At 39.0% G+C, this 21,032-nt stretch overlaps 1 protein-coding gene across 2 annotated transcripts; it reads left to right on the top strand.

The window, feature by feature from the left end:
* Positions 1–359: 359 nt before the first annotated feature.
* Positions 360–16,400, top strand: zgc:154006 (uncharacterized protein LOC563016 homolog). Of its 2 annotated transcripts, XM_055014358.1 has the most exons (11): positions 360–602; positions 1,543–2,119; positions 3,830–4,033; positions 4,119–4,280; positions 8,795–8,949; positions 9,988–10,248; positions 11,016–11,187; positions 11,917–11,958; positions 12,624–14,221; positions 14,825–14,983; positions 15,909–16,400. In XM_055014358.1, exons 2-9 carry the CDS (start codon positions 1,571–1,573, stop codon positions 12,723–12,725), a joined length of 1,647 nt encoding a protein of 548 aa, XP_054870333.1. In that variant the 5' UTR covers positions 360–602; positions 1,543–1,570; the 3' UTR covers positions 12,726–14,221; positions 14,825–14,983; positions 15,909–16,400. The 2 variants fall into 2 exon arrangements, with proteins under 2 accessions (XP_054870333.1, XP_023123453.2); XM_023267685.3 differs by having other exon boundaries at positions 12,624–14,983.
* The last annotated feature ends 4,632 nt before the right edge of the window (positions 16,401–21,032 follow it).

Below are 21,032 nucleotides of genomic sequence, written 5' to 3'. Positions count from 1 at the left end.
TATATTCCTTACTGCAACACAACAGGAAGCAAACTGCAAGCCAACAATTGTTGACTTAAAAACTTGTGTTTACTGTAACATCAATTAAGAAAATTAATTCCAAAAGAATGATGCAAACAATTGTGCTATTATTGTTGTTGTTGTTTGTTGATCCTACATTTTGTTTTTACAGTGTAACGGGATATTTTTATAGTGTGGAATAAACTACCATTAGGCCATCATCTAAACGAGCTTTTCTATAATGTTATCAGAAGTCCAGCGTCACTGCAGGACCTGAAGTGGACCTAATGTACAGGAGTGCATGCTCAACATGCATATTTTAATATTTCATTGGACTGTAGCCTGAGTCTTGTTAGCAATCAGAGGACACGTGGGAGCCGTGGGTCGGTTTGTTCAGTCTGTGGGTGAACTGTGTCCCTGCTGAGACACGCAGAAGCTCCCACGGTGACTCAAGCTGCTCCGTGGGTTTCATTTACGCTCCGTTTTCCTCGGAGGAAAATGACGAAGTTTACGAGCGTTGTTGAGCTATAAAGCAGAAAAGAGACATGAGTGACTCTCAGCTGGACGAGTGCAAAGTTGAGGAACGTTTTCCATAGTGCCTGGTGAGTATATGGTGTATGTGTGAACGTTTCTGTTGATAAATACTGATTTTTTTTGGCGAAATTTTGCACATTTAAAGTAATAATCCCTATAATTAGGTGTGTAACACGCCTATTCCACATGCTGAATGTATAAAAATGAAGTTTAAAACATCTAGAAACTACTTGCAATTCATTTTTACCTGTTTACAATGAAGTGGGCAGAGCTAAGACCTGGAATGTGAAGTTGACAGAAACTCAATAGTTTATTCTAAAGTGGAATTATTTTCATGTGTCACAGCGTGTTAAAAAAAAAAAAAAAAAGACCTGAGGACTTAGTTTAGTCGCTGCTCCTCACTTCCTGAGAGCAAATTTTAAATATTAACTACACTATTGATCCAAAAAAAGAAGCCCAAACTGTTCTTCCACGCCTGAGCGGACTTATATTTCAGCTTCCCCTCAGTGACACCCAGCAGGTGCACACAGGTAACTCAGTGTAGATGCAGCCCGGGGAGAGAACGACTGGTTCTCCCCCCTGCAGGAAACACCACGCATGGCTGCCCCGACTCGCCTCTTATCTGCTGTCTGTCTGAATTATTGAAGTCCGTTGGGTTGAGTTCCTCTGGAGCGATGAAGTGTGGGTCGCCCGATACCGGAGAGGACGGTTCAGAGATGGGCTGAGGTGAAGGAAGGGCAGGTGCATGTGGCGCAGCAAGAGAAAGTCCTAGAAACTAAAATCTAGTCCTATCAAATCAACAAAGGCACTGAAAGGACCAAGGAACAGGAATTTGAAGCGCTTTTTCTGCATACATCTTTTCATTTTAATAGCCATTTTACTTATGAAAGCATCCCCCCAGAAGCATGATCCAACAAAAAGTTAGAATTTTACTATTTACCGCTTTCAGGGCTGCCATTGAATGCCCAATAAACACACCCAGTGGACTCATTTTACCTTCTCTTCCAGGTGAAATTGCATCAACATCCACTAAACCATGTATGAGCCTCGGTACTACGACAGACCACCTGTCTACAGTCCCCCTTACAGCACCACCTCCCACAACTTCTATCCCCCAAGGAGCGTCCACTCCCCCCGGAGCCAGTATGCCCCCTACACATACAATGTCCCTCCAGACTCCTATTACGTCGAGGAGAAGCCCCAACACTTCTACCGCTGGTTCTCGCCTCCTGGCTTCGTCAAAACCTTCCAGGGAGCCACAGTGCTCATGTGTTTCCTCATCTTCGCCCTCGTAGCTTCGACCCTGGTATGGGACATGAACGGATTTGGGTACGGGGGCTACGGTGTTGCGGATGCTGGAGGTGTCAGTGGGATGGGGTCTGGATATTATGGAGGCAGCTACGGCTACGGAGGCTCCTACATGACGCCGCAGTCGGCCAAGGCGGCAATGATTTCTATGGCAGCCATCAACTTCCTGGTTTCGCTGGGGTTCCTGGTGGGGAGTTTCTCACGGTCGCGGGTCATGCGGGGATGCAAGTTTTACCTCACTGTGTTCATCTGTGATATCATCTTAGCTGTCCTTCAGGTGAGTCCAGAACTAGTCACTCATGTTTTTATGATGCTGATTATCTTACATTAGAGTGTCATCCATCAGGTGAACAGGGGGGATAGTTTGGTTGCTTTGTAGTGGGGTTACATGAGGTTCTTGTCCATAGTAAGTGTGTTTCTCACAGTAGATGAGTTTTGGGTACTCCCCCAATTTGGAGAAGCACAAAGGAGTACCAGTGTTGTGCTGAATTCTCATGTTCCTGCAGAATCCAACCCCCTTATGCTGACACTTAACCCTGACTCTACCACCTGCCCAAACCAACCCTAACCTTTACCCTCAATAATCTGTTTTCCACTGCAGGAACTTGTGGGCTCTTTAAGGACAGCCTGAACCTCTGTGCATGTTTTGAGCACAAGAACTGCCCTTGTAGAGCCTCTTTTAAGACCCATTTTCAGGAAGAAAACATATCTACTCCAGGGCAGGTACTTCTGAGGGGCCCTAAAAATCACTGCTGTCAAAGTCTTGATGCTGATTGGTTGAATATGGAAAGAACAAACACTGACTAGTTAAACTCAGAGGGGATGACCTCCACTTTTTCTTTCCCTTTGATGATAATTAATTGTCTCGTTCGCCAATAGGCTAACATGACAAATCCTCCACTGCTCAATTTTCAATGTCCTCACAGAAATGGAGTTACATCCAGAAACTACTACTTATTGTTGTTTTGACACACTCAGTTGATATTGAAGCTGCTGGATCGTACACCACAGTGGAACAGGAAGGCTAAAAGAGCCAATTAGGAGAACATTCTTGTACGTGTTTGTGCCATCTTACGTCTACTCCAGGTTCCTGTGATGTGAAAAAGCTTCAGAATTCAGCTCCACAGCTAAGCCATGAACTGCTGTGGATGGGATCAGCAGTAAAAATGTATTTAAGCCACCTTAAAAAGGACCAACCTAAAAAAAAAATCGATGTCAGTTGAAGTCTATGCTAAATTTAGAATATTTTGACTGTTTTGTTCTGCCAGTAGAATGGACTTTCCAGCGGTGAACTGAATCCATTACGGAATTCTCTTCAAAACCACCAAACCACTGACAAAAACAGCAGTAATTTCATTCTTCCAGAACATAGGAGTTGCCGATCAAACGCTGTGTGACTCCAGATCAAAGTAATAGAATGACACAAGCAAACTAAACGACAGACCAGCAACTTCTGCATTCTGTTAGGTAAAACTGATGTTTAGTTGACTGAATCTGGTGGATCTGATGGGTTCTCCATCAGGAAGAGATGTCTGATGCAAGGTACACTGATACACTAAAAGAGATATTTTTTGGGTGACTGAAATCCAATTTTGGTATTTTACATATGCATTAACTTATATTTTGGCATTATGAATACTACATTGACATACATATATAGCAAAAATGTCAGCAAGTCTGATCTCTGGTGTTTGGCGGGCAGCATCCAGTAGGTTTTCAAGCATTTTCACAACAAAAAAGCTGCTTGTTGCTTGATCAGTAGAGCTCACAGGGATTTAGGCAATAACTGTCTGTGGCTTCATCAATATAACAGACCACTTTCACATTACACATGATCCACTGTTGTTGTAGAAGTATTGATCAGCGCAGCTTTGAGCTGGATCACTGTTGACCCCAACACAGCATTTCTTCAGGAACGGGACTTTAAATATGTAGAATGAATTAAAATCGTTACTGTGATTAAATCTGCCTCTGTTTTGGCTTCTAGGGCATCATCGACATTATCTTTGTGATCGGGGTGAACCCGATGTCTCAGAGCTCACAGAGTATGTTGTACAACCCCATGCTGATGATGTGTCAGAACATCCAGGGCAGCCCCAGCTTCAGCGCCAGTGCGGGGGCCGGTTTTCCTGGGGGGTACCCCATGTTCAATCAATACCTGCACCACTACTGCTACATGGACCCCGAGGAGGTTAGAGGGGTAAATTCTGTTTAATTCCGTTCACTTCTACTCTGTTTTACTGTATTTCAGTCTAGAATTCACTGTGTTTCCTCAGGCCGTGGCGTTTGTGTTGGGTCTGTTTGTGGTGTTGGTCTTGTCCCTCGCTGCTTACTATGCCTACAAGACCCGCAGCAAGATTTGGCGCCATGGAAAAGCGAACATCTACTGGGATGAGCCGCTGGTCAGGCCGTCAGAGGGGCAGGATGTGCAGGACTGGGTGAGTCATACGTTAAATATTCATTTGTTTGTGATATTTCAACAGAGGATGGATGTGAATTGTGTTTTCTTAATCGATTGTAAGTAAACGAGTCCAAAATTTTTATTCCTTTTTCTTCTAGTCAGATAACAAAACAAAAGTCAGACTTATATTACTGCTTACAACTGAATCCTTGGAGTCGATATATAGATATATGAACATAATAAAGGATTTTCATGTCTCTGTATTGACCATTGAGTTTCGCAAACTCATTTTACCTGCAGATGTTGACTCAGAGAATGCTGGTGTTTATCTTTGGCACACCCAGGTTTCACTCTGAGTGATGATTAACCAGAGCAGTGATAACAGCTTCACAGAAACAGTGACTGTCAGGCAGCGTTATATGGACCTTAGTGACAGGAAACAGCCAGCAGACTCCTATAAAGTAATTCACTTCAAGGTTCAGGCCTAAGTTACAGTTTGTTGAAACATATATAATCACACAAACACGTATTTCCATACAGTCACAATCACACCATTTGTTGAAGGACAAACTGAATAATGTGCATGTTGTAAAACAATCATTTACAACATGCATTTAGCATTTTTAAACTATTTCAGGTATTCCTTCACAAAATATGCATTATTAAGTTTGAAAGTAACAAAGCACTTTCAGCAGTCAGCAAATGTTGCTGTCATTTGCTTACAAAATCTAATTTTTCTACAGATTTGTGGCACATAGTATCATATATTTCACCAAATAGAGTTATTAACAAACTTCCTATAAAAATGTGATTGCACTTCAGTCAGTGTTTTACTTTTCCTGACACTAACTTCTATATAATTAGCCCCAAAACACCAGAAAAGCACAATATCCATGTTCAAGAATTCTTAGTCTTTTCACACAAGATTTTGAATATATTACATTTTTGCAGAAGTCTTTATATCTAAAATTGTCTAGTATTTTGGAATACCAAAGGGCATTGTGCAGTGCTGTTCTGTGACAGTGTTTAGGCGGGTGGAACATGTTAAAGTAACATCCATGTAAGTTTTTGCAGCAGAACATTGCTTTGTAATGAGATGATCGATGTTGTGACTGATCGACGTAGTTTATCATTCAGGTAACAAATCATTAAAAAGCGATAACAAGGCGAGAGTTAAAACTGCAGACTTAAAGAAGTCGGAGCCTCAGAATAAAAAAATCCCTGACTTTGTGGCCGTGTGTGTGCCAGCAGTATAACACTCTAAATATCGGATACAGCAGCTCATTCAAGGGATTTTCGTTGTTTTTACTACTTTCTACATTGTAGAACAGAACTGAGGACATCAGAACTGCTGGATTTAAGGCAAAAAAGTGTAACCAAAGCACAATATGTTTTCATTTTAGAGTCTTCATAGTTGCCACTGTTCGCTTTTACAACAGCTTTGCACACTTTTGGCATTTTCTCATCCAGCTTCTTAACCCTCCTGTTGTCTTCATTTACAGGCACCAAAAAATATTGTTTCCTTGTCTGAAAAAAAAAAAAATTCAGCAAAAAAATTCCCCAAATTTCTTCAAATTTGCAAAACCTACAGGAAGAAAATTCCAATAATTCCTTAAAAGTTTCCATTAAAAGTTTTATTTTAAAAAAAATCCCCCAAATTTGGCAAGAAAATTCTTGCAAATATTTTCAAAAAATGAGTCAAAATCTCCAAAAAAATTCGAACAATATCTAAAGTGATTACATACATAATATTTTCTTGAAGAACATTCAGAAAAAAATTTTTTGTGAATGTTCTTAAGAAACATTTTTAACATTTCTTTTTTTTCCACCAAAAAATGTTCAAAAATTTCCCAAAAATGTTGAAAATGTGGACATCAGAAGTTTCACTGTGAAAATATATTTTTTTCCCAAATTTTCAAACTTTAAAACAGGTCAATTTTGACCCGCAGGACGACACGAGAGTTAAAGTTGTCACTTGGTGCTTTTCCAACAGTCTTATGAAATTCCCACGTATGTCAAGTTCTTGTTGGCTGATTTTTCCTTCACTCCGCAGTCCAACTGATCCCAAACCTGCTTAGTTTATGTCCAGTGACTGTGGAGGCCACGTCTTGTGAAACGTCATGGTCAAATTGCCCTCCACAGCCTGGACGCATGTAGAAAACAAATGAGGTGTAGCTGCAGAATGTTGTGGCGCTCATGTTGGTTAGGTGTTGCCTTGATCGTCACTAATTCTTCTCCATACGCATACCATCACTTCGCCTTCTCTGCTTCTCACAAAGACAAGTTGTGTTCACTTGGACTCAGGCTATGAGATTTAGCCTCTCTGGTTTGGTTTTTGGGAGGCAAAAAGAGATGAGCAGAACATGGGGGGGGAAGGAAACTTTTGAGAACAGTAACAAATAAAGCAAACATTTCACGTAGCAGATATTCCTGGTGACCTCTCAGACTGAACATCCTGTGCGAGACTCAGCGTCCTGCAGCATCAGTCCTGCAGCAGTAATCAGGTACTCATGCTGCCTCAGAGCCCGGTCCTGTTTGTACTTCACAGCGGGAGCCTCACGTGGTGTTTAGCAGTGATTAATCTATTAGAGTGGCAGCGCGCTATGAATGCACCATGTCCACCATGACTCATTTTGGAAAGGAAAGAAGAAACATACTGAGTTCTATCCAGCGAGGCCTTGGCCTACATTCTGCCTATCGCTGCAAAACATGTAGCGGGTGGCTTCATCGAGATGCAGGGCCCTATTCTGGGGCACTCTGGTATCGCAGTGAAGATGCCTGCCTTGCAGGGAGGCATATATAATGTATGTGGCATGTATAATGTATAAAAAGGGTTGAGTTGCCTCTGTGTTGCTGTGTGAATCCCTACAGAGTGTGGTGGCACTAAATGATTCAGTCTGTGAAGGGGCTGCTACACACTGCTGCAGATTAGACTCCTGGCAAAGAAGTCATTTCCCTGTGTTTTGTGCTGCATTGTTGTTGAACACAACTGGAAAAGGGATAATTGAGAGAAGAATGTAGAAAAAGTGGAATATAAGCAAACGCTGTATTGATTTTTCAGAACCGTATGTTGCTTGTGTTGAACAGGAGACGCAATTAATATTGATCAACATCAGCAGGAGCAGAAGATAAGTCAGATTATCAGCATGATGCGATGAAGTGTGTAGCTGAAGATGAGAAAGATATTTCATGTGGATGTTCAGTTAATTTGTGTTGCAGACCTTTTTTATTAGTTAAAAAAATGTCAAAATAATGCGTCAAACTGATGATTAAGACAAAAATGTCATTAATTGCAAAATATTTGTTCCTTACGTTTTTATTAAACTGTAAATGAAATACCTTTGAATTTTTTTGAAGAGTTTTAAGACATCTTTTAACATTTTCTTGTTCTGAGATGGAAGTTTCTGATAATTTTCTGACCTTTTGTAAACTACAAAATAGAAATATCTGTGCATTTAAGCAAAAAAAATGAAACAATAATTAGTTGCAGAGCTAAATGCAATTTAGATTTCTGGATTTAATGTTTCACAGAAAGCATCAGTTTCACAAATAATGACTGGAAAGCACAGAAAATTAGTAACGCTTGAACTGGTTGCAGTGTATCAGATTCTCTGCAGCTTCCTGGCTGATTTTCCACGCAGACGATCGTCCTGCGACTCCACATTAATGAGATCTGTTTCACAGTCTGCTGTTTTCAGACATCAGCTCAGTAGATCCTGATCCTGTGTGACTCCACTGTGATCCAGAAATAGGTCAAAGACTGGGAGTCATTAATGATGCATGATACCGTATGACGGCAGATTACACCAAGCGTGATGCAGATTCACTGTCTCGTGTTCTTTTGTTTCATTTTAGGTGCTTTCGTGGCTGCAATTCTGTATTTCAAGTCTTTTTTTTTTGCACTTTCAGCAACTGCAACTTTACTGGGTTGCACTGTAGGTGTTAAAATTTTCAGTTTGATGAGCACATGTAATGATTTCACTCCTGCCTCAGTGTTTTCAGTGTGCTGGGAAAGATATGGCTCACAGTTGAATTTCATGTCAGATGCGGTTGAGACATTTATTTAGTGTCTTTATTGTAATCAATTGGTTCTGTTAGTTGTTGAGAGAGAGCATTCGGGGTGACGCACAGATTTGTCCTGGAGGAAAGGACTTCTGCTCTCTGGGGCTAATGGATGTTCGAGCTTTCACACTGTGTCACGCTGAGGCCAAGGCTACTGTGTGAGTGTGAGTGTGTGTGTGTGTGTCCTTGTATTTGTCTGGCTACATGCATACATGTCTGGCAGTGACACAGCTTCTCTCAGCCAAGTGTTTTTGAGTGCAGCGTGCTGTTCAGTATAGAGAACTCTGCAGCTCTGCACTTCACTGCTTCTCCTGCCAGCATGAAAAATACATTTGACTGCTAATTATCTCATATATACTGTGATGCTAAATACAAAAAGACATAAAGATCCACAATTTCTGTCTCCACGAGAACAGAATTTAAATGGCTAAAGGCTAAAAAAACAGGACCCAGTGGGTTTATAATTTGAGTCTCCTGATATTGTCTAAGGTGAATCATGTTGGAGAAGCTCGCAGCACCCAGCAGGCGCCAACTGTTGTTGTGTCGGAGAGAGCAGCGCCTGACCTGAGGGCAGAGAACAGCGTGGTCTCCTACGGCAACGGAACAGTCAGCATCCACAGTGACGGAAATTATAAAAGCAACAGGTGAGTGACGGTCGCAGCTGATGGCTCCATGATGCAGGAACACCACAGGGACAAAAACAGGACATGTGAGCAGAACGTGTCAGTCCTGAACCTGGCGAGGACACTGACTGATGCCACGTTTGGCAAAAATCACACGTTCTTCTCAGTTTAAACCATATAAATTATAGTGATCTGTTCTCTGATGATGGGTTTTATTAAAGGTCATGTGATGAAGAAATCAACATAACGCTTCACACGCACAATTTCAATCAGTTTTGCTTTTAAATATGCAGCTAATATAGTAAAACAACCCGTTAACATTTTCAGATGGAGTTGATTGCAAAACTATAAATATGTCAAACACATTTTTATTGATATAATTTAGTTAATAGCTCCACCGATTTGGTACAGACTGAAACATCTCAAAATCCACTAATCATTACTATGATTACAATGAAAGTAGAATTTGTTGCGCTTTGGTTGAGCTGTAATTTAGAAATTTTTGCAAAAGGTTTAATTTCTTCAGTATCACTATTTTTTCTTAGCTCTCTAATTTACATTTTTTATCAATTGGAGGTAAGAACGCCAATTTTTGTAGAATTTTGTCTGCCCTGTAGATAAGGAGATTATCTCATAGAGTGACTTATTCATAGAGCCAAAAGTTATTTACATTTTAAGAGCTATTACTGATGAAGTTTGGGAAGTTTTTTTCTTTATTTTTTGATGATTTTGTTTTTAAAAATAGCCAAGGGTTTCAGGGGTTTAATAGATTGTTATTAAATTTGGTTCATGTCCCCTTAGGATGATTTGTTATTTGCCCACAGACTAGATCCCTCATCAGATTAAACTTTGCATTTGTCCAATTTGTTGTTGCATCACCAAATACCTAAAGACGTCCCCGTCAGCCTTATATGCATTTTTTACTAATTAGCAACACGCTAACATGCTAAATCAAGATGGTGAACTTGATAAATATAATACCAACTAAACATCAATATGTTAGCATTATGATAATGTTAGCATTTGCTTTTCTAACACCTGTGTGTTGCTTCTCCATAGTTTCCCTGCAAACAACAGTAACAGCCGAGGAGTTGAGCCTCTGTACCAGAACACCAGAGCAGCAGTTTGCTCCAGCAGCTCCTCAGATGAGACCGACGGCGTCAGGAAGCCTCCTCCTCATTATGTGAAGAAGGAACAGAGGAAGAGTGAAGAACCATTACCTGCTGCTCAGGTGATGGTCGAGTCCCAGTATGAAACTGGTTACACCACAGGAGACACTGGAAATGAGCTGGACCGGGACCACACAAGTCACCTCTACAGGTAATACTGCAAAATCAGTGAGGTTAACATCTGAGGGTGTGTTTAAGCAAAGGGAAGTGTATTTGTATTCATCTCGTACACGGGGGCAGTTACATAATGAATTAAAAATGGAAAATTCAACATACAGTCAAGTTTTAAACTACAAAGTAAGAGTGAATGCCAATACAGAATTATAAATGTAGAGAAAAAAAAGGTAAATAAATTAGGAAAATGCATACTGTAGTTTGATTTAAATGGCTGGTGTAAAATGCAAGTGCAGTTAGTTTTTCCAAAGCTGTTTAATGTTAAAAAGACATGCAGAAATTCAAGACTTATTTTAATGAGTTTCACTGAAAAGATGTAGAGTCTGCATGCTTGTTCTGGGACATTTCCTCCCCTTAAAATATCAGAACATCATTTCAATTATACAAGAAGAAAAAATAGGAAATTCTAAGCTGTTGAAAATCAGTGTAGATGTTGACTAAGCAGGAAAAATAAGCAGCAGTGTCAATTTTTAAAACCCACTTGGTTGCGCTTGTTTTAAAAATTTAAGACCAAGATTAAAGTCATAACTTTTTTCAAATCAATTACAGCTTTTTTATCAGAGAAAATAAGACAGTGTTAGCATTATTTCAGTCAATAATACGTAACACTTCTATCTGTCCTCTAACTGGTATATTGATTTTTATTCAGTGTTTGTATAAATACTGATACAAAGATAATTTTATGTGCCTAAATAATAGTTGTAATGCAATAATTACTTCATGTCTTGACTTTTTTCCCCCCAGGCTTTACCCAGAGATCATTTCAGATGAGCAGCGGCGCAAGTATAAGAAGGAGTTCGACTCAGATCTGTTGAGCTATAAGAGCCTCTGCAGCGAAATGGACAACATCAGTGACCAGATGCACAAGCTGAGCCGAGAGCTGGACACGTTGGACGAAGGCTCCATGAAGTACCAGGTAGACGAAACCAGGAGAGGGGAGGGTGGAAGTGGAAAATAAAAGGCAGACTGCCAGGAGAATATGTAGTCATAGTTAAACGGTTCATCTGTAGTCCGCTGAACACACAAACACAAGGTGGTGAGGACAAACCAAGACAGAGTTCAGTCATTTCCATGCTTATTTAATTTATATCAAGACTCACTTTTAGCGCGGTTCCTTATCGAACCAGCTCTAACGATTGGATCGCGTTGCAGGTGTCGCCTGTTTTTGCTGAACTGCATCCAGTTTTACTCACTATGCACCTGCAACCTGAAACAACACGCAGAACAAACTAAAGCTTGACTCATTTTTATCTGCGGAGCAATTTAGGTTTTCAGTTTGTTCTCATCTCACTTCCAGCTGTTCTTGTTTTAGTGGACTCATTTTGTGTTAAATCTTAATTGCTCTATTTATTCCTGATGGCTTTATTACTTTACTGATTTGGCTTTTTTTTAATAGTTTTCGTCACCAATTTGCATGCATGCATAGTCTGTTTATTTGCATTTTTGCTCAGCCATATTGTACGTGGAGCCTCCTTCTCAGCGTTTTTAAAAACAGGTCGAAATAAATGTACTTTTTTCCTGTTGTTTTTTGTATTAAATACTTTTGGTATTGTATATTTTTGTACTACAATTTCACAATTTTATGATATAGTTTATTGCATTAAGTCATCAGAATCAGTGACAATGTTTGTATTTTCATTTTCAGGGTGTGGCACATGAGTATAACCGACTAAAAGACCTCAAAAGGGTGAGTGCAGTTAAATCTATGGCATCAAAATATGAATTTAGTGGTATAGTTGGATATTTTGTGAATTAGGCAATGAGTTTTCGGCTAAGAAAAGCAGAGGAGATTGAGACTACTGTTATTCCTGTACTAAGCTACAGCCAACTGCCAATTAGCCTAGCTTAGCTTAGATTAGATTAGCTTAGCATAAAGACCAATAGCAGGGAAACCTTTGTTGCAAAGGTGGTATTGCTTGGTTGGGTGCAGTGACTACCTGGAATGGTTAGATGTTATGTAGCAACTTCACCAAATTTAAATTGACGCTGAACTCAAATCAAATCAAATCAAATAGAAACCAAAGTATGATAAACAGTTAAAAATATCATATATTAGTCCTAAATGTTGCATTAGATTTAAAAAATAGTGTATATACGGTTGTTTTGTTGTCATTATGCCTGTTTGAACAGGCCTTTGTGTTAGCAAAGTTTGCACGCTTAAACCACGTCCATGAATAGTGGGAGTTGTAAGTCTCTGACACCATTACTTTAGAGGCCTTGGGCTGAATATTGTGGGAGTTCCTGCTTTAAGTGAAGTCAATAAGCACATTCCTTAAAATGTCAAACTACTACTGCTGCTACTGATTATCCAGATTGTTTAATGGCTGCTTGTGTAAACTTCTGTTTTCCTAGACGGCAGACTATCAAGCAAAGAAGAAGCAGTGCAAAGAACTTCGGCAAAAACTCTTCCACATCAAACGTCTGGTGAAAATCTACGACCAAGGTCTGTGTTAGTGCATGTGAATCAGCTGTGCGGACAGCTTAGGATGAACTGACGAAGTGTGAAGAAACAAGCATTCAACAGCTAAACCTCTTTTTTCCCTGGAAGCTTCCTGCAGGACAAACCAACATGACCCTCACTGTGACCTTATAGAACCTCAATTCTGTTTTTGACATTAATATTAACATCAGAACAGAGCTATTAATAGTTTTCACCCTGTGTGGTTTCAGTACAAACTGAATTGTCAAGCAGTTGTATGTATATATATATATGTCATATCTAGTGTCAGACTTTACTTTTACTTTCAGTTGCGTTTTAAATTGAACATGTGCTTGTTACAGAATATTGTTGTATTGTAGCAATGAATGTCTGTTTTCATATGAAAATAATGTATTTAATGATTGAATTCACTGAAAGACAAGCAGATGCAATGTAAATTAAAGCTGCAAGCAGCGCTGGACGGGTCCTCGCATCCTTGCTGGTCGGTGAATCCACGCATGTCCACCAGGTGGCGCTGCGACTGAGAGTGTATGTCGGCCTATGGATGTGATGAGGGCTGGACTCTGATCACACATGTAAAATATTGGGCAGATTGGAGCATGTTCAGGCTACTTATAGAGCTTTTCCTGTCCATCCACCAGGTGGCGCTGCGACCGAGAGTGTATATTGGCCTATGGATGTGATCAGGGTCAGACTGATCACAAATGTAAAGTTTCAGGCAGATTGGAGCATGTACAGGCTAGTCATAGAGCATTTCCTTCCATCCACCAGGTGGCGCTGCGACCTAGAGTGTAAATTGGCCTATAGATGTGATCAGGGCTGGACTCTGATCACACATGTAAAGTTTCAGGCAGATTGGAGCATGTACAGGCTAGTTATACAGCATTTCCTGTCCATCCAACAGGTGGTGCTATCACTCTGAATGTATAGTTGTCTATGGATGTCGTCTAAGCTGGACTCTGATCACACCTGTAAAGTTTGAGACAGATTGGAGCATGTAGAGGACAGTAACAAACACTGTTCCCTCTAAACTGCGCGCGTGCGCAATTGCGCACTGCTGACACGGTCTCCGCGCACAGAAAATCTGCTGCGCACAAAAAAAAAAATCCAACCTAAATTGTAAATAAAATAAACACGTAACAATTCATTCTGTGCCATTTTTCAATGTGATACAGTGAGTGATCGGTGACTGGCTGCTGCAGCCAATGATGCGATTCACATACGTATTTACCATAGACTGTATATAATGGTATTTACGCAGCTAATCAACGTCATGCGTCCTTATGTGCAGTCACCGTTGTTCTCATAGATATGAATGAGTAGATAGGACACGCCCCTTTGAGCTGCGGCTACAGCGAGGCTAAGCTAGTGGGGGCAAAGTTTCAGTGCATTCCGTTGATGTAGACGGCGTGAAAACGGAAACAAGAAGTATGCCGGCTCACTGTGCTGCATACAGTTACACACTGCGTCGTACGATTGAGACAAGGAAACTTGGAATGACTTTTCATAGGTAAGAATAGTTTTTGGCTCTTTTTTCATTATGAAATCTTGTTGAGAGCTTCCAGTCTATGAGAGCTAACTAGTTAGCCACTAGCAAAACGCTAAGGCGAGCTAGCAGCTTGACAACCAAATACCAGACGATTAATAGTAGCTGTAGTATAGTTGTACAAGCAGTAGTAGTAATACTAAAAGTACAAGCAGTAGTAGTATAAACAGCTGTTAGAGTCGTAGAAGTAGTATCAGCATTTGTAATAGTATTACAAGTTGTAGTAGCAGTGCCAGTATCAGCAGCACTACTAGTAGTAGTCACATTGCTATTACTACCACCAATACTACCAATAGTAGTTATAAAGCCTAACTCATGTATATCCAGATTACCATCTATGTTCTTCCTCCAAACCCATTTTATGATTGGGATTACAGGCAGTTCTTTAGGACTGCTTTCAAATAATTGAAATCTTACTAAACAAGGTTATACTTATCAAATTAAATTGCTCTGGTCTCCAGTATATTGGCGAATTCGGTTCTTTGTACTTAATTTATTAGCATGATTTCTTTTTTAGTATGTTGTCTACAGACTTACTTCTCTGTCTACTTTTCTTACTCCATGTAGGTTTCCCAGAGACTGTGGGTTGAGGAGGAATTGGAAGTTTGTCGGCTTAGACCTGGTGTCATTCCATCAGTGTTAAACTTCCCGGCTCATCTTGGAAGAGCACGTGCCAGAAAGACCACGACCAAGCAGCCTTGAGATCTTAGGCAGCGTCTCCCTCAGGTGGGTGTCAGCGGTGTTCACAGTCAGGTCTGTGGTAATCCCGTCAAAAAACAAAACAGAAAAAAATCTAGATTATAAATCAACATGTAACCAAAGCAATCTGTGTATAATGCCATAGTATAGGATGTAGTTCAGAAAATGTCAAAGTATAGTATGCTTTACTCAAAATAACATAGTATGGCCTGTAGTTCATAGTACAGCATGTTGGCAAGAAAAAAAAAAACATAGATTATTATGTGGTTCAAAAAGCGCGAAATGATAGGATGTTGCCTAAAATTGTCGTTTTTGATATGTGGTTCAAAAAATGTCGTAGTGCAATATATTGTCAAAATAGTATGTTATTCAAGAAAACATCAGCGTATGATATGTCATCTAAAAAATGCCATAGAATAATAATTTCATTGCACAAGTAAAAGTATAGTAACTTTTAAAACTGTTCGAATTCTTATATGCTGCTAAAAAAAACCAAAAAAAACCCCCAAAAAAAGTCAGTAATATGTCAATTAAAAAAGCCTATTATATAGCGTGTCGCCCAACAAACATCATAGTATAGCATGTCGCTCTAAAAACGTCACAGTATAGCCTTTAGTCCACAGCTGTCAGTAGGTGAGGAGCAACACAAAAACAGTCCAAACGCTGGTTTCCAGAGGGTTAGACAAGAATTTATTTGAAAGAGTAAGTTTACAACAACACAACATGTGAGGGGGTTAAAAACAAATGGGTGTTAGTAAAATAAAAATAAACAGAACTAAAAGTGAACTTCATGTTGACATTGATGGGCATTCCAACCAGGAACAAAGTAAAAGATAATCAATACGAAAAAAAACTTCCTGTTCACCTCTTAAAACCCAAAAACACACCGCAGTAGCACCCTAAACTAAAACTACCAATGGGTTCCCTGTTTTCCTTTCTGAACAATTCAAAGGTCCCTCTCTATCTCCCCACACATCCACCAACCACTGGAACACATCTCCAAAGTTCTGCTGGGCCAGCTCAGCTTCCCCTCAGAAGAAGTGCTGCCACCTGCCAGATGAAGGAGCCTTTTGAGAGGCAGCTGGCATCGTGATTGGACTGTTCTTTGGTCTGTTCCAATCCAGCTTCAGCTCCAGAGACGGCAGGCGGGACGAGTCAACGGAGGCCGGGTGGACGAAGGCATGCAGCTGAGTACAATCCAGAAAACAACAGAAGAGGAGTGCAGGGCCAGAACAAGCAGAGTAGCATCGTATGTCTCTTAGAAAACATCATAGTATAGCCTTTGGTATGAAAAAACGCCATCATATACATCGTATATTGTACAAATAAGTCAAAGGAAAGAGACATACATTGTAAAATTGTAGTAATTGTGGGCTGACTGATTTACTGATTATCAGTATTTTATTTTTTACTGATTTACAGTAATAAATCAATTTAAAAATGGTGCTACTTTGGCTCTGAACCTTTATCTACCTGTGGTCGCTCTGTCTTCTGGAGTGATTTGATTGGTTATACGTCACGAATAAAACTCCTTTAACTTAACATCTGTAAACAAAACAAAAACGTATCGTAGTTTTCTGTTAGAGTTTGTGTTCTTCTAAGTGTAACTCAAGATTTTAAATACTTTCATTTACTGCAAATGAATATCTACTCCAAATGTCTCACTAATAATCATTATCAGCCTTAAAAACCCATAAAACACCCCTCTATACTCGACCAAACTTAGTACAGTCTGGTTCCTCCTTCTATAAATCTGCTTGGAATCTTCCACTTCCTGTTTGTCAAAGTGGCCTTCTACCTGGACAGGTTTTGTTGTTGGAGCTCATGCAACAAACATTTTGGGTAACTGCACTTTAATATGGATGGATGACACTGAATTAGAGTCTGTTTTAATGAGACTGAGTTAAGATGTGTAGCTCTGTCATTAAATAGTAAATTATTTCTCAGAATTCACAGAGAAAAGTCTGAAATGTTTGCTAGGTTAGCGTCCCACATGTTCTTTGGCTCAGCTAAAGCTAACTCTCGCCAACTTCTGGATCTCTTGAGTTGCTTGTTGTTAAATTATCTTGCTAGAGGTGCTGAAGCTCAGAAAGTCTGAGATGTTTGTTCGAGATGCTTATCTGAACTGTCCTCTTTCCCTAAACTTAGGAGTTAATGACAGAGCAGCACATTCAGACTCAGTCTCATTTATGTAGCGATTAAACTTCAGTGTCATTCATTGATGTTAAAGTGCAGTTTTTCAAATGTTTCTTGCACATGCTCCCGACCAAACCAGTTGAGGTGGAAGACGATGTGAAGAGAAAGCTCCAGAGGATGAATATCACACATTTACGTTGGAAATAAATGTCCTTTAATTAAACATTGTCATGCAAAAGTTGGATTTCCCTTTAATGATGTTCAAATCTTTGTTGAGTGTTTTGTTGATGTTGGTTTCTAAATGTTTTCTGACACTCGGCCCCAAAGATTAAAAATTTCTACGGCTCACAAGCTGCAACAATTCACACATTATCAACTATCTTTCTGACTAAACTAAGATAAAAAGTGAAAAACTGCCTGATTCCTGCATCATGAATGTAAATCTTTTTGGTTTTTATGACAGTAAACTGAATATATTTGGGTTTGACATTTTATAAACCAAACAAGAATTGAATTACTGGAGAAAACAATCAACAGATTAATGGACAAAGAAAATGTGTTTTCCAAATATATGGCTGAATTACTCCAACATTACAAGATACATACAATTTTAATTCAATTTTATTTATATAATGCCAAATACAGGTCAAATTGTCTCGACACTTTATTTTTATATTTTTTGTCATATTTAAAATATGACAAAGTAAGAAATTTAAAACTCTTGACTAATCCAATTTATTACTTGGTTTTTAAGAGACTAATCGACATTTTCTCCACTAAAACTAATAAACATGAGGTCAAATAGAAGAAAGAGTTTTAAATACTGCAGTCCCACGATGACAAGAATAAAGTTTGTCAACAAAAACTAAATCTGCTGGTGGATTCCATGAAAGTCCTAATAAATAATAATAAAGTGTGATACTAAAGGTTTGTGCTGCAAAAAATCTCCAAGTAAAGATATCAAGTTGAACATCTGGATGGTGGTTGATAAAAGTTGATCTCCCTTCATTTCTCTGGAGTCGACTCCATGGATTTCATGGATGGTGGTTAAAGACCTGCTCTTCTAGTTGTCTTCCTTCTAGTTGCTGTAAAAAGTAACTCCATCCTGGCCGACTTCAACACCTCTTGATGACAACTTGTTCTGCCTCCGACCTCGTGGAAACTCAAGAAACTCGGGAAAACCCGTCGAGACTCGAAGAACTCGTGGAGACTCGAAGAACTTGTCGGGCGGGGGAAGGTGTGGTGGGAGGTGGGGGAGTAGAGGGGGGAGACCGCCACCCACCTCCCCGCCTACTCTCCGCCCTGACTCCACCCAGACTCCGCCTTGGCTCTGCCCATGTGGTCACTTGGAAACTACGATGCCAAAGGGACGACGAAATTATTTCATTTCATCTGATCTGTAGCTCAGTGAGTTAAGGATTTGCCTATGGAGCTGCAGGTCGCTGGTTCAAGACCAGACCCTTCTTAAGTTTTATCAAAATCCTGACAAAGACAAAGAAAGAAAATTGCCAGTGGCGGGTCTTGAACCTGCGACCTTCCAGGTGGTAGTCCTCTTCTTATCCTCCTGAGCTACTCGCTCAGATATAAATTCTTCTTTTTTTTGCGCATTTATCATCTAGTTTTTGTCATTTTCGAGTTTTTTTTTAACTCGAGTCTCGTCTCGACCGTTTTTCTCAGGAGGTTGGACTTCAGCCTTTGAGCTGGAGGGTGGAACCCTCAGTTCCAAGACTTTCCAAAGCCTCGAGACCCTCCGAGTCCTCAGGACCTGAGCTTTCAGACAGTCTGAGGGCTGAAATTTTCTAAGTCCCACAGTAGTTCTCTGTTAGATTTAACTTTCAGACAGTCCAAGGACTGATATCTTCTAAGTTCCTGAGTAGTTCTCTGTTAGTTTGAGCTTTTCGACAGTCTGAGGGCTGAAATCTTGAAAGTTCTTGAGTAGTTCTCTTTTAGTTTGAACCTTTAGACAGTCTGAGGACTGAAAACCTTAAAGTTCTTGAGTAGTTCTCTGTTAGTTTGAACCTTTAGACAGTCTGAGGACTGAAATTTTAAAAGTTTCTCACTACTTCTCTGTTAGTTTGAACTTTCTGGTTAACAGAAGCCTTAAAACTTGTGACCATGAGTCTTGATTTCACATTTAGACTATCCATCTGAGTTCTTCTCAGACCTTAACCTGTGGGTTTTTTAGAAATCCTGAACAAACTTTGATTCACTTCACTGAAGAGTAAAGTTTGTGGATATCAGAAGGTAACATTAGTTTGATAAATGCCATCAACTACTTGTAGACTTTATCTGGAAATCTGTTTTCTGAAATGAGCACTTAATAAATCTGTCCACAATCAAACCAAGAACATAGAAAGAGGAAATGTTTGAAGAAACAACTTGATGTTTTCATTTCAGACTAGAAAACGCTTTAAGCCTTTATCTGTTTTTGCTCTTTTTGATCATTTTATTGTTTCTTCTGTTTAATTTGATCTTCTAAAGTCTAACTGGTGTCTTTTCAAATGTTTTGTCTTTAGTTTGATTCTTCTTAAATGTTTAGTTTTGCTCTTTTCTCACCTTTGATTCTTTTCTAATGTGATTTGATTTCCAAATGTTTTGTGTTTTTAATGTTTAATTGTTTTTTCAAATGTTTTATCAGCTATTTTGAGTTATTTTTTCTTTCCCAATATTTAATGTTTCAATTAAATCTTTAAGGTTTTTCTTTTTAAATGTTTTACCACCTTTTAATGTTTAATTTTCTTTTTAAATACTTCATTGTATTTTCTGTTTAAGTCCTATTTGGAGTTTTATTGTCTTTAATATGTAATTTTCTAATAAAATATTTAATTTTTTAATTAAATGTTTTGTCTTTTTAAAGGTTTAATAATCTAATTAAATGTTTTGCATTTTTTAAAATGTTTAATATTCTTCTTGTTGAATTGTATTTTTTAAATGTTTAATTATTGAAAATATTTTATCTGTAATTTTTAATATTTGTATTTTTAAAATTTTGTTTAATTTCATAATGACATGTATTGTATCTTGTTGAATTATCTAATTCAATGTTTTGTCTGTTTAATAGAGTTAAACATTAAATACAATTAAATGATATTAAACTCCAAATCACAATGAAAATACTTCTGTTGTCACAATCATGAGTTAGTCAATTATTTAGTTTATCAATTCAACTTTATTTGTTTAGCACCTTTTATACAGATGACAAAACTAAACAAGCAAAGAGAAAAAAAACTATGCTAAAACTATGATTAAAACTCAAAAACATTTAAAAAAAAAAAAAAAAAATTTAACACGGTAATAAAATCTGTTGTGTCCAGGGGATGGAGGGAGTTTATTGAAGTCTTCTTGGGCTCACATGGTAAATCATTTAAAATATAAACTTGATATTCAGTCTAAGGAAACTGCAGAGTGACAGAAGAACCAACAATATCTCCTGTTTTCTCCTTTAATGAGTCGACTCTTCTTGTGCTTTCAGACCAAAGAACTACAGACTCTTCACAACCTGCTCAAACTCTTGGTACAGGACCTCACCACACGGGTCAAGAAGGTTTCCGTCTCATTTCTACTCTGAAGATCACCTTCTCCTGCTCAAACTGCTGACAAATGTTTCTGCTGCTCTAAAGTCTGGTCTCCAGAACTTCCTAAAAACTCTCAAAGTCTCTTCTGCTGCAGGTTGCTTTGTAGAACTGTTCCAGAAAACCTCACTAAACCACATGGAGGGGCCTCAAGATAGTCGTCCAAATGAAACCATACAAAAACCAAACTAGTACAACCCAAACACTAAAGTCTCCTGCAGCCTACCAGAGAACCTCTGAGAACAGAGAATCAGGACAGGAACTCTTACCTTCTGGACAACCAACGCTGGTTCACAAACAAGAATACAGAATGTGTCTAACCAAAAACCTCTGAAGACTCACTACAGCCAAGATAAAGACACAACTCA

The sequence above is a fragment of the Amphiprion ocellaris genome, chromosome 10, assembly GCF_022539595.1.
Source record: "Amphiprion ocellaris isolate individual 3 ecotype Okinawa chromosome 10, ASM2253959v1, whole genome shotgun sequence".
Classification (NCBI taxonomy): Eukaryota; Metazoa; Chordata; class Actinopteri; family Pomacentridae; genus Amphiprion; species Amphiprion ocellaris.
Note: the sequence above shows the minus strand (reverse complement) of the source record. Positions and strands in the feature narration are given on the sequence as shown.